A 14664-nucleotide genomic window follows, 5' to 3' on the forward strand; every position below is an offset into this window, starting at 1 on the left:
TCAAGGAGCCTGATTTGGGGCTCGATCTCACAACTGTGAGATCATGACCTGAGCCAAAATCAAGACTTGGAAGCTTAACTGACTGAGCCACCTAGGTGCCCCTATCAAGGTTTGTTTCCTAGGCTAGGATATGATCTGTCCTGATGAATAGTCAGTGTGCCCTTGAGAATGTATATTGTTTGTCCTTGGGTAGAGTGTTCTGTAGATGTCTGTTAGGTCTAGTTGTTATATAGTGTTGTTAAAGTCACATCTGTGTTGATCTTCTATGAGTTGTTCTGTCCACTGTTGTAAGTGGGGTATTGAACTCTCCAAATATTATTGAATTATCTGTTTCTCCCTTTACTTCTGTTTTTATTTCATATATTTTGATGCTGTCATTAGGTGCATTAATGTTTACAATTGTTATAGCTTCCTGATGGATTGACCCTTTTATCATTTATGAAATGTTGCTCTATATCTCTAGGAACTTTTACTTTTTGTTCTAAAGTCTGTAGTGTAATATTTGCATAGCCACCCAGCTTTTTGGAAGTTGCTGTTTATATATAATATAGCTCTTCCCATCCTTCTTTCAAATGTATTTGTATTTTTTTAAGTTCATTTATTTTTGAGAGAGAGCAGGGGAGGGGCAGAGAGTGAGGGAGAGAGAGAATCCCAAACAGGCTCTGTGCTATCAGCACATCCCAATGCAGGGCTTGATCCCACAAACCATGAGATTATGACTGAGCCGAAATCAAGTCAGATGCTTAACTGACTGAGCCAGCCGGGCGCCTCAGGTATATTTGTACAAGGTATATTTCTTGTACAGAGTATAGTTGGATCTCTTTATTTATTTTTTAAGTTTATGTATTTATTTTGAGAGAGAGAGACAGAATCCCAAGCATATGGAGCTCAAGTTCACAAACCATGAGATGATGACCTAAGCCAAAGTTGGACACTTAACGGACTGAGCCACCTAAGCGCCCATAGATATCTTTTATAATCCAGTCTGACAGTGTCTGCTTTTTGATTGTGTTGTTTAATCCAGTCACACTTAGTGTTATTGTTATAACTGTCATTTTACTTTTTATATGTGTCTTTTTGGTCCTCTGTTCCTCCTTTACTACTTTCATTGCATTAGATGAATATTTTGTGATATAGCATTTTTTTCAGTAGTGACTTTTTCCATTTTTAAAAATTATTTTCTTAGTGGTTACTTTTTAAAATTTTTTTTTAATGTTTATTTATTTTTGAGAGACAGTGTGAGTGGGGGAGGAGCAGAGAGAGAGGGAGACACAGAATCTGAAGCAGGGCTTGAACTCACGAACCGTGAGATCATGACCTTAGCTGAAGTCGGACGCTTACCGACTGAGCCACCCAGGAGCCCCTCTTAGTGGTTACTTTAGGGCTTACCATATACATCTCTTTTCTCTCTCTCCCTCCCTCCTTCTCCCCCTAGTTTTATTGAGATAAGTGTTGTACACCATAGAGTGTACAATGTAATGATTTGATACATGTATATGTAATTGCATTTCAGTTACCATAAAGTTAATATCCATCACCTTACATTTAAGATCAACTGTTACCCATTTTCAAGTATATAAATACAGTATTGTTAACTATAGTCACCATGCTTCATTTTAGATCCCCAGAACTTACTCATCTTATAACTGGAAGCTTGTACTCTTTGACCAGCATCTCCCCAATTTCCCCACTCCTACATATGTATCTTAACTATATCAAAATCAGCTTTAGATTTATACTAACTTAACTCTGGTGAGATACAGAGGTGTTATTTGTTTTTTTTTTTAATTTTTTTTGAATGTTTATTTTTGAGAGAGAGAGAGACAGAGAGACAGAGACAGAGCATGAGCAGGGAAGGGGCAGAGAGAGAGGGAGACACAGAATCCAAAGCAGACTCCAGGCTCTGAGCTGTCAGTACAAAGCCCGACGCGGGGCTCGAACCCACAAACTGTGAGATCATGACCGGAGCTGAAGTTGGACGCCCAACGGACTGAGCTACCCAGGCGCCCCACAGAGGTGTTATTTGTATATAGCTGTTTCCTTTTAATCTTTTGTGATATATTGTGATACATATTACATCCATAAATGTTACAAATCCAACAATTACATTGTCATTTTAGAATTCTATGACTTTTAAGGAACTGAGAGAAGAAAGGAGTATACTTAATTTATAGGTTTTGTTATATTCATCTTATCATTTCTGATTCTGTTTATTCGTTCCTGTGGTTTCAAGTTGTCATCTGGAGTCATTTCCTTAGCCCAGTACAGCTTTCCTCCTCCTCTTGTGCTGGTTTTGGCAGATGTATCACATCTTGGTATGCTTTAGGTCCAACAATACATTAATTATGTATTGCTTTATACAGTGGCTTTTTAAATTAGTGGAGAAATATATATGGATTTTATCCTGTCTTTACAGTCACATAATTATCTTTACCTGTGATTTTTTTTTTAATGTGTGTTTGAGTTACTGAAGTCACTTTTTATTTTTGTTTTTCGAGATTTTATTTTTGTATCTTCACCCAGTGTGGAACTCAAACTCACAACCTTGAGATCAAGAGCTGTGTGCTGTACCAATGAGCCACTAGGCTTCGCATGGGGTCACTTGCTTTTAGTTTAAAGAACTGTTAGTATTTCATGTAAGATAAGTCTGTTAGCAGACCTAACACTGTTGTTGTTTGATCTGAGATTATTTTTCATACATTTTTGAAAGATAACTTTGCTGGACACTGAATTCTTAGTTTTTTACTTTAAGCACATTCCACTGTCTCTCAGCTTCCATAGTTTCTGATGAGAAGTTGCCTGTTATTTTATTGGGGTTTCCTAGTAAGCAAGAAGTTGTTTTTTGTCTTGATGCCTTCGAGATTTTCTCCCTTTGGCTTTCAGCATTTTCACCATATGTCTGGGTATGGATCTCTTTGCATTTATCCTACACTTGGAATTCTTAGAACTTGTTGGATATATAGGTTACTATTTTTTAAATAAATTTGGGAAGGATTGAGCCTTTATTTCTTTTAACCTTTTTTCTGCTTCTCTCCTGTGTATGTTTGCTGAATGTAACAGCTCCCTGAAGCTCTGTTCATTTTTCCTCCTTCCTTTTTCTCTGTTCTTCAGATAGCACAGCCTATCTCAAGTTTGCTAATTCTTTTTTCTTTGCCAGTTTAAATCTGTTTTGTCCCTGTGGTGAATTCTTCATTTGTTAACTGTACTTTTTTAGTACAGGTCTTTGTTCAGATACCACTTACTCCCTGTCTTGGTATTGAATTTTAATAGGTTTTCTTGAATAGTAGTTCTTCATTTCTTATATGCCCTTAGGACCATTTCCAGAGACTTGAAATGGCTGTTTGTTTATATGACTGTCACCACTTTCACTGGGGAGCAGATTCACAGAGCTCTTCAAAATATTTTGCTTGAAGTCAATTTCTCTCTCAGGATACTCTCATTATTTGCCAGGTCACAAAAGAAGACAAGTCCTTCCAGAACATTATGCGTTGTTATAGGACTCAGCCACAAGCCCGGAGCCAGGTAACTATATTTTCTCTCAGGGCTGAAAATAAAGCTTAAAGTGTTTGATAAGTATAAAAAATTAACCACAGTTGATTCTAAGGCCTTTTTTCCAGAATAAAAACTAAGATTCTACTTTAAGAAAGTCTTTTCTTTAATCTTCTTTAATTATGGACAGACAACTTCCCATCTTGATTACTTTACGCCCTCTTTTCTCCAAACGATGAGGTGAAATATTTGATTTCTTCTTAGTTCGGATAATCACAGGATAGATGTCAGTTGAGGAAGTTGTTTAGCTTCTGTGTCACCTTGGAGGCTGGTTTAGCTCCACTAAAGGTAAAGCTCACTTTACCTTTAATGCTGCTCGTTTATTTCAAAGGATAGGTATGCAGGATCTTTGTATTTGACTTAGAATAACTTGATTTCTTGGTTGGGTGATAGCACTGCTCTTTATATTATCCTTTTATAGGCCTGTATTTGGAATTTGAGGCCAAACAGGCCCTAATATAAGTCCTGGACCTGTTATTTAATAGATCTTTGGTATAGTTGTCCTCCTCAGGGAGGTTAATAAATGCAGCTAAGATCAAATGGAGTTGTTGTGAGAACAGGTCAAGGTCATCTAGGGTATGCTCAATGAATCTGTCTCCTTCTTGTGGTCTCTCTAAAGGTGTATAGAAGTGTTTTGATAAAAGGGAAAAGGAAAAGAAGAAATTCTGGCAGCAGTGACAGCAGAAGCCATCAGAATTCTCCAACAGAACTAAACAAAGACAGAAGTAAGCGTTTAAGATCTTTATGAACACTTACAAAGACAAAATTAGGAGCTTCTCACTTTTTAGGCCTAGAGACTGAGGCTTACTAAATGGAATTATGACTAGAGAAACTGAAAATATTGGCAAAAAACTTAACAATAAACAGAGTTCTGAATTTAGTGGCAAAGTTGTTTGTCCTTCATCCCATAGCCTGGAGGCACATTGTGTGTAACATTTTTCTCCAGGGAAATTAGACAAGGTTTCCGGCAGGAATTTGTTGGCCTGAGTTCCAGAAACATCTGGCATGCTAACTGAAACCATGCTATGGAAATACCACCCTTAATTGTTGATTTGTATCGCTGAATGAAGGGCACAGGTCCTAGAAAATTTGGTGTAACTTATTAACGAAAACTACCCCGGAAGCTTTTACTACATTCATGGCAGGGGGTCAAGTTACTACTTAATATTCTGTGCTTTCTCCCTGTGATGAAGAAGAGAGTGCCCATTGGCTGCCATTAAACGAGTATAGAGGGTAGCTATTCGCCTTTATCTTCCTGAATTTTCTTTCTAAAAACAAGCTGCATGAGCAGTGTCTGTTTATCATCCTGTGTTCTACCTGCTGCAGCCAGCAGAGACTCCAGTCCCGTCATGCGGTCCAGCAGCACCTTGCCCGTTCCACAGCCCAGCAGCGCTCCTCCTACACCTACTCGCCTCACAGGCGCCAACAGTGACATGGAAGAGGAGGAGAGGGGAGACCTCATTCAGTTCTACAACAATATCTACATAAAGCAAATTAAAACATTTGCCATGAAGTACTCACAAGCAAACGTAGTAAGTGTGACGGATTATTTCATACTTTCTTCACCTGTGAGGGAGGAGGAATCACATAGGTTGAGCTGCTCTGTATGTAAACTGGTCTTATAAATCATTCATTTGTTAAATAAAGCTGAGGAAATCTCTAACAGAAATCATATGCCTAACCAACAGAATTTCTTTTATTGTGAAGCATTAAACAAGAATTAGATGGTATTTGGATTCCCTACAAAGTACTGTAATACAAGAGAGAAACTGCATGCATTCATATTGTCCAAAACTGATCAGCTCTGGTGCCCTTCCAAGTTACTTAGCTTTCTTGTTTTAAAAAAATGTTTGATGTTTATTTTTGAGAGACAGAGGCAGAGTGCAAGAGGGGGAAGAGCAGAGAGAAAGGGAGACACAGAATCCAAAGCAGGCTCCAGGCTCTGAGCTGTCAGCACAGAGCCTGACGTGGGGCTTGAACTCAGGGACCAAGAGAACATGACCTGAGCTGAAGTCCCATGCTCAACTGACAGAGCCACCCAGGCGCCCAACCTACTTAGCTTTCTCCCTGCCTTTTGTTTCCTCATATATAAAATGGCAATAGGAGTAATCCCTAGTTTATAGGGTTGCTCTGGGGATTAAATGCTATAATGTATTAAAAATGCTTAAAACAGTGACTGGCACAAAGCCAACACTTACATGTTATTTGGGTGGTTTTCTTTAGGTGTAATTGTTGCTGCTAATAATTACTGTTTGCCATTCATAAAGCTACTGGCTTATTATATCTCTCTACTCTTTCAGTAAAAATAACCACTTTTAGGGGCACCTCAGTGGCTCAGTTGGTTAAGCGTCCAACTTCAGTTCAGGTCATGATCTCTCATTTCGTGAGTTTCAAGCCTGCGTTGGGCTCTGTGCTGAAAGCTCAGAGCCTGCTTCAGATTCTGTCTCCCCCTCCTCCCCCTAACCCTCCCTTGCTTGCTCTCTCTCAAAAAAAAAAAAAAAAACCATTAAAAAAATTGTTTTAGGGGCGCCTGGGTGGCGCAGTCGGTTAAGCGTCCGACTTCAGCCAGGTCACGATCTCGCGGTCCGGGAGTTCGAGCCCTGCGTCGGGCTCTGGGCTGATGGCCCAGAGCCTGGAGCCTGTTTCCGATTCTGTGTCTCCCTCTCTCTCTGCCCCTCCCCCGTTCATGCTCTGTCTCTCTCTGTCCCAAAAATAAATAAATGTTGAAAAAAAAAAAGAAAAAAAAAACTATTAAAAAAAATTGTTTTAAATAAAATGTTTTAAATAAAAAAATGTTTTAAGTTTTTCATAAAAAATACCTGATTAGAAATTTCATTACCTTTCTTAGGAATGCTGACTTTTTCTCCCCCAAACAGATGGATGCTCCTCCTCTCTCTCCATATCCATTTGTCAGGACAGGCTCTCCTCGCCGAATACAGCTATCTCAAAATCATCCTATCTACATTTCACCACATAAAAATGAAACGATGCTTTCTCCTCGAGAAAAGATTTTCTATTACTTCAGCAACAGTCCTTCAAAGGTGAGCCTAACATAAATCTTGGCCTTTACTAACCCCAGAATGCATAGGATGCTAGAACTGGGGTTGATGGAAAACAGCACTCCCATGAGTGATGGGAGCTACCAGGGAAAAGTCGGTCCCAGCAAAGCAGAAATCAGGGGTTTGGGGGACACGTTAAGGCTGGAAATAGAGTAAAGGATTTAGATTTATCTTCATTCCTTCCTTTTCCTGTTTGTGTATTTACAGTTCACTCTGCTGTAGATCTGGAGTTGGGGATTTTTACTCCATTTAAAATTCCAAATTTTTGTTAAGAAAACTTGAATTTCTAAACTGATTATTGAATATCTATTTCTGGGACAGGTAGCATCTCTGTCTAAGGGGAGCAGTGGACGTTTTGTACAGTGTGGTGAGCTAGTCCTGTTAGTGCTGATTTGTGCGGCCACATCTGCCTCTGTCTGCGATGGGGAGAGAAGCTTGCATCAGACCTTGATGGAAGAAAAGTTAGCAAGGTGCTGACGTGTGGAAGGAAGGGGTATCCAGGAAGCAGAAGAACAGGGAAAGAACACAGTGTCCTTGAGGCACCGGGAATCACGTGTACTGGGTTTAGGAGGACAGTTCATTCCTAAAGGCCCGGATGCAATACTCTTATTCATAAAGATTGCTTAGAAAGAAACACACACAAAAAAGGGCCTCGACTCTTCAAAAAAACATGTCAGTATAATGAAGAGAGAGAGAGTAGATGGGGGAGGGTAGTGTTCTAGAGTGAAGAGGATTAAAGAGACAGGACACTCAATTTTAGTATATGTGCTGCTGAAGTGAGCACGAGACAGGACACTCAAATGCAGTACATGATCTTTAGATTCTGCACAGAAAAGCACAGTAAAAAGGACATTTTGGGGACAAGTGGGAAAACTTAATGGGGGAGTTGAATGTTAAATTTCTGTTAAATTCCTTTGGTATTGATGATAGTACTGGATTATGTAGAATATGTTTAAAGTAGGCACAGGTGAACTGCCTCGGTGTGAGCAACTTATTTTCAGATAGTTCAACTAAAAAAAAATTATACAGAGAGAACAAATGTGGTAAAGTGTTAATGATTGATGATAGGGTGTTCAATGTATTATTCTTCCAACTTTTCTTTTAAAATAAAAAGTTGGAGGGGGGCGTGTGGGTGGTTCTGGTCATGATCTCACAGTTCATGGGTTTGAGCCCCATGTTGGGTTTTGTACTGGCAGCATGGAGCCTGCTTGGGATTCTGTCTCCCTCTCTCTCTGCCTTTCCCCCACTCACATTCCCTCTCTCTCTCTTCCTCAAAAATAAACAAACATTAAAAAAATAAAAATAAGTTAGAGAAAACAAGAAAGCAGCAAAAATCTTAGAAAATGAAAAAACTTTTACTACAGTATTAGCATACCTTGGAATAATCTTATCCCTTGTAGAAAAATCAGTTAACTTTGAATAACAAAGACACAGTAATGTTTAGTAGACCAAATATTTAAAAGATAAAGTTTCCTCCAGCCATTGTAGAAGTTTGATCTAATTCCAGTGATACTGCCAGTGGGATTGTGAATGCTGGAAACATAAATCAGCAAAGCCCTAAAAGCATGTCTTCAGTGGTAAATTCTACCAAATAAATATTTAAGGAAGAAATACAGTTGACCTTTGAACAACATGGGGGGGTTAGGACATCCTATCCCTGTGCAGTGGAACATCTGTGTATAACTTTTGACTCCCCCAAAATGTACCTACTAATAGCCTACTGTTGATGGGAATCCTTACCAACAACATAAAAACAGCTGATTTACACAGATTTTGTATATATACTACATACTGTATTATAATAAATGAGAAAATATTAAAATCGTAAGGAAAAGAAAATGTACTTTATTGAAAAAAAGCCATGTGTACGTGGACCCATTTCAAACCCATGTTCAGAAGTCAATTGTACTGCCAGTTCTATACAAACTCTTCTAAAAAGTGAAGATGATAAATCATCTCAGTAGTTGAAGAAAAAACATTTGACAAAATACAACATTCATTCATGATAAAACCTCTCAGGGAACTTAATCGGATAAAGAATACATACTAAAAAATCTATAGCTACCAATACACTTAGAAGGCATTCAGTCTTCCACTATTTTTTTTAAAATTATTTTAACTATTTATTTATTTTGAAAGAATGTGGAAGGGGCAGAGAGGGATAGAGAATCCCAAGCAGGCTCTGCACTGTCAGCACAGAGCCTGATGTGGGGCTCAATCCAGTGAACCTTGAGATGATGACCTGAGCCGAAACCAAGAGTCAGTTGCTTAACCAACTGAGCCACCCAGGCACCCCAGTTGTCCACTATTAAGATCAGGGACAAGGATATCTACTTTCACTATTCCTATTCAACATTATAACCATATGCAAGGTCATATATGATAAGGCAAGATAAATAAGGCATACAGACTGAAAAGAAAGAAATAAAGCTGTCTTCCATATACAACGTGATTTTCTTCATAGAAAAATCACAAAATCTAAAGAACGTTAGTGGAATTAGTAAGATTAACAAGGTTCTAGGGCTACTATACAAAAATCAAATTTACTTCTGTATACTAGCAACAAGTGAGAAGTAGAAATTTTCTAAAGCACTGTAACATTAAAAACTGCTTTGGGTAAGTCTTGACAAAAGATGTACAAGATTCATATCCTGAAAACTACAGAACAGTGGTTAAAGAAAGATGGAGAAAATGGAGAAATACCATGTTTATGAATTGGATGACATTTTCAAGATGTCTGTTTTCTTTCACTTGATCTATAAATTCAACCCAATTCCTGTCAAAATCCCAGAATTATTTGTGTAAGGTAGCAAACTGGTTCCAAAATGTATATGAAAATGCAACTAAAATAATTAAAACAATTCTGAAAAATTTGGAAGACTTACATTCTCTGATTTCAAGACTTAACTATAAAGCTGTGGTTACCAAGATAATGTGGTATTGGTAAAAGGAAAGACATACAGAGCGACAGAACAGAATAAAACCCAGAAATAGACCATACGTACATGGTGAGTGGAGTGTCAACAAGGTGCAAAAGTAATTTAGCAGAGAAAGAACAGCCTTTTCAGCAGATGGTGCTAAACAACTGGGTAACCACATACAATAATAATAGTAAACCTACATCCATACTGTGCATCCGGATCCAAAAATGAATCAAAATGGACCACAGACCTAAATGTAAAACTTATGAAACTCCTAGGAGAAACCATAGGAGAACAAAATCTTTGTGAACATGGTATAAACAAAGATTTCTTAGATAACAGCATCAAAAGCACAATCCATAAACGACTGATAAATTGGACTACATCAAAATTAAAAATATCTGCTCTTTTAAAAGATAGAAAAAAGCCACAAGCTGGGAGAAAATTTTACATACCTCTTATCTGTATCTACAAAACATAAAGGATTTTCAAAATTCAAAAGGAAACCAACCAAATTTAAAACTAGGCAAAAGACTTGAACATGCTTTATCCATTAGCCCAAATCTAAAAAATAACATGAATTCTGGCAATGATGTGGAACAACTGAAACTTTTATGTATTGCTGGTGAGAGTGTGAAACAATACAGCATAGCTGTTACACCTAGAAAATAGTTTGGCATTTTCTTATAAACATCCCCTTACCATATAACCAGTAATTTCACTTTTGGGTGTTTACCTAAGGCTCATACAAAAACATGTACATGAATGTTTAGGGCTATTCCTAATTGCCCAAAAGTGGAAAACAACCCCCATGTCCTCCAGCTGGCTAATGGATAAACAAACCTGTGGTACACCCAATAAGGGGCAACTCCTTTGTCTGCCATAAAGGGGAATAAACTGATAAACTCAGCAATATAAATGAACCTCGGATGCATTAGTGCTTAAGTGAAAAGTCCTAGATTCAGTAGGCCACTTACTATAGGGTTTCACTTCTGTGACGTTCTGGAAAAGGCAAAACTATAGGGACAGGGAACATCATCAGTGTGTGGGGGTAGTAGCTTAACTAGCAGTGTGGGAACTTTTTGGAACAAAGAAACTTACTGTAGTTACATACGTTTGTCAAAACATGCAGAAGTGTACGCTTAAGGATGAATTTTACTATATGTAAAGCTTTAAAAAATGACATTTTGTGAAAAAAAATGTTAAGCACTTAGATCGGTGACTGTCCTATCACCACCTGGGAAGTTTAAAAAAAAAAATTTTAGCACTGAATTAGGAGTTTCTCCATTATATAGCAAAATTAGTCTTGGTTAAAGAAACATTTGTCATGATGACTTGATAGACAAGAGCTGAGATCAGAAGTACCTTGAGTCGGGGTGCCTGGGTGGCTCAGTTAAGCATCAGACTTCGGCTCAGGTCACCATCTCATGGTGTGAGTTTGAGCCACACATTGGGCTCCGTGCTGATGGTGTGGAGCTTTGCTTGGGATTCATTATCATTCTCTCTCCACCTTCCCCCACCCCCCCACCCCCGCCAAAATAAACTAAAAAAAAAAAGAAAAAAGTACCTTGAGTCTAGAACCAACCTGTACCATCCTAACGTTTACACGACCATGAGAAAAGAATTCTAGAATACCACACAAGATAATTAGAATGATTAGGAATCAGTGACACCTGTCAGGGCAGTTTCAGTGGATTGGTACAGCCTGTTGAATATTATTACGTTGCTTACATTTTTAAACAGTTGGGAGGAAATAATACATCAATAGGGGATTAAACTAGGATACAGACATACTGTAAAATACTGTATAGCAGTTAAAGAGATGTAATGCATATATACTGATATGGGAAGATCAAAGACAAAATGTTGACTGAATATTCCAAACAGCACATAAGATATACCATTTCATTTTTTTTTCCAAAAAACCACGTAATAATTACATTTGTACTGAGAGCATTCCTAAAGAGCTGAAGGCTATACAGTTCCCTGATTTGTTCAGTGAATGAAAGATAATAGTAGTTATCCTGGGGATTGGGTGAGGACAAGACATCTAGGCATATGCTGTATGAATTTTTTGTAATCAGTATTTGTGTTTTAAATATGTATTGTATAAAATTGTGATTGTGAGATACTGGGTATCATATATAAATTATATGTAATATATTTAACACTATAATATAAATGTATGGTATGTATTGTCTTATGTGTATTAAGTTATACAGTTGTACACTGTGTAATATATATCCTATAATGTATTCATTATATACAAATAACATTTATACAATTAACAATTTAAGGAATATTCAAGGAAACGGTAGACTAGAGATTAGGAACATAAGAGGGTAGACGTCAAAAGAAAGCTTTCTTAAGATGGATAAGATTTGAGAAGGTGAGAAGGTGCACACGCTAATAAAGAACATGTGACTTTAAAGCGTCAGAAAAATTTGTTCAAAATAAAATATTATGAATAAAATATGTCTAGGATTAGCTTTAAAACAGTGTGGGGACTGGGAAATGAATGAGGGTATGTAGATCAAGTCAGACTGGCCAGAACTGGTCAAGTGGGTTGATGGCCATGGGAGGATTTCATTACACTCTTCTCCCTACTTTCCTGTTTGAGGTTTCCTGTAACAAACACAGGTGAATAACCAGAGTATATTTTCCATAAGGAAACATGGACAATGAAGTAACACGTGAAAAAAGAATCTGTAACCAACAAACTACCAGAAAATGACGTGGTAACTGACTTTTGGGCCTTTGGAGAAACAATGCTGAAGGCACTCTATGTCGGTCCAGTCTCTCTGGCATCCTGGTAGGTCCTCTCAATCAGGGTTCCTCATGATCACCACATAGCACAGAAAATAATTTGCCTAACTTTTCTCTATTCTCCCAGGGATGGGAGTACCTTCTAGATCATACTAATAAATTACCTACAATGGATGCCTTAGGGAAGTAAGGCTTACTTGTCCTGCGAAATTCCAGTTGAGAACAGCTGCTAAATGCATAACACTGGACTGAAAAAAGGCATAATACAGTGTAAAATTACACTATTTTTTTAAAAAGGACAATGGAGAGGGGCGCCTGAGTGGCTCAGTCAGTTAAGCGACCGACTTCAGCTCAGGTCATGATCTCGCGGTTTCTGAGTTCGAGCCCCGCATCAGGCTCTGTGCTGACAGCTCAGAGCCTGGAGCCTGCTTCCGATTCTGTGTCTCCCTCTCTCTCTGACCCTCACGTTCTGTCTCTGTCGCTTGATAACAAACTTAAAAAAAAAAGCCTTAGGACAATGGAGATGTAGGGAGTTGACTAAATATGGCATAGCAAGATGGTGCTCCCTATTGTAAAAAAAAAAAAAAAACCCACAAATTTGCAATCTCTTACTTTTGTAAAAGTGTACATCAGAATCCCCCCTGGAGCTTGTCCACAATAGAAACACTCTGCCCTCCAACCCAGGTAGTCAGGAGAGTCAGCCAGCTGAGGGGTGAAATCGGAAGGATACACGGCTTCTTTTCTTTATAAAGAGGTTCATCCTCTTGAAGGTAAGCTCTTCATTCGAAGGTTCTTGGACTGAACACTGAACTATGTTTGTTAGCATTTTAAAGTTTTGTTATCTATTTTTCCCCACTCTAGAGACTGAGAGAAATTAACAGTATGATACGGACAGGAGAAACTCCAACGAAAAAGAGAGGGATACTTTTGGAAGATGGAAGTGAATCACCCGCAAAAAGAATTTGCCCAGAAAATCACTCTGCCTTATTACGCCGTCTCCAAGATGTAGCTAATGACCGAGGTTCTCACTGAGGTTAGTCTGTTGTATTGAAATTATCTTTTCACAAACCCTGTCCAGCAGCACCATTTAATGCATGCTCGAGTATGGGGCTCTTTTCCTAATCTTCCAGTATCCTCTTTGGATATTTCTACTCATCCCAGCTGCCTTTTTCCTACCACTCAGTGCTTGCCATCAAGACTGCTTAGAATCCAAATGTGGATTTTTTTTTTAACTCTTCGGCAAAGCTTTTACAAGAGCTGCAGAGAACAGAGCGTGCTCACCTCTGTGTAAGAGGTCTCTGTGGATGTGCTCCAGCAGAGGGACTGTATTTCGGTTCATTCCCACCTGATTCATGGTCAGCTTCTGGCCCTCACGAAAAGCAAAACAAAAACTTAGGTGTTTGTCTCAAAACGCCTGGTAGGAGTGGGAGGTTTTGGCATTCCTGCAACAGAGGGCAAGAGCCCCGATCCGGAGGCCCTAGATTCTTACCCCAGTCTCCTGTTCCCGTGGTGTAACTGTTCCCTCTCCCCTTTAGGTGTGATGGTGTGGGAAGTGCTGGGTTGTTTGGTGTGCAATGTGTGAGTGAACTTGTATAAGAAGTGGCACTTTAGGGCTGTAAAAAGCATGGTTTTGTAACCCAGATTTTGCTGTATATTTGCGATGGCACTTTCTATAATGTGAACTTTATTAAGTACAAAACTTCCAGGCTAAACATGCAATATCATCTTTGATGCTTTTGTACTTTTTTTAAACTGTTAAAGCCCCAGTAGCTGCCTTTGGGCATGTGTTTTTAATTCTCCAGTGTTTTGTTGTTAATAGGGATCAGTTGGCTAAGTAAAGATTTTAAATCAAGTTGAATTTTAAATCAAGGGAATATGAAAAATTCTGACCTCTTCTTTAAGAGGTAGTTATCCTGAAAGACACGTGTCTATTAAGGTGATAAAAGATCTTTGGGTGTGTTCCTGGCAGTTTAAAAAATAGGTTGGAGAATTTAGGTTTTTATTAGTACATAGTACCATTTATAAAAATTAGAAATGTTATTTAACAGCTGTTGAATTATCTCTATATACCTTTATTAATCACTATCGTTCCAGCAGTTTTAAAGTTGAATGAATAATCTTATTAGGGAGAAAATTCAATTGTAAATTGAATCAGTATAAACCAAGTTACTGGGTAACTTCATATTGCTCTGAAAGAAATATGGAACTTACACTGTTCAGTTAGAATAGTGGTCTGCAAAAATATTTATAAAACCTCTTCAAGATACTTACTGCTACTGTAATTTTATATGAAAATAAGTGTATTTTTCAATAAAGCATTTATAAATTAATCTTTGTTTAGTTATATTGAGAAAGGGGTAGCTAGTTTC

The 14664-nt window shown here is 38.1% G+C and overlaps 1 protein-coding gene across 7 annotated transcripts in view; it reads left to right on the forward strand.

Moving 5' to 3' along the window:
* RBL2 (RB transcriptional corepressor like 2) overlaps positions 1–14625 on the forward strand; it is a 54410-nt gene extending 39785 nt beyond the window's left edge. For 4 of the 7 annotated variants that reach the window (XM_047078407.1, XM_047078408.1, XM_047078410.1 and 1 more), the window contains 5 exons: positions 3451–3522; positions 4169–4274; positions 4876–5081; positions 6426–6590; positions 13157–14625. In XM_047078407.1, coding sequence (XP_046934363.1) covers positions 3451–3522; positions 4169–4274; positions 4876–5081; positions 6426–6590; positions 13157–13327 — 720 coding nt within the window. In that variant the 3' untranslated portion in view covers positions 13328–14625. Of the gene's footprint in view, positions 1–3450; positions 3523–4168; positions 4275–4875; positions 5082–6397; positions 6591–12198; positions 12342–12979 lie in introns of those variants that run through there. The other 3 variants (XR_006961862.1, XR_006961863.1, XM_047078409.1) reach the window with 3 other exon arrangements.
* The last annotated feature ends 39 nt before the right edge of the window (positions 14626–14664 follow it).

The sequence above is a fragment of the Lynx rufus genome, unplaced genomic scaffold (genome assembly GCF_022079265.1).
Source record: "Lynx rufus isolate CCGP_SWC_20201006 ecotype Redwood Valley unplaced genomic scaffold, mLynRuf1.p SCAF_16, whole genome shotgun sequence".
Lineage (NCBI taxonomy): Eukaryota > Metazoa > Chordata > Mammalia > Carnivora > Felidae > Lynx > Lynx rufus.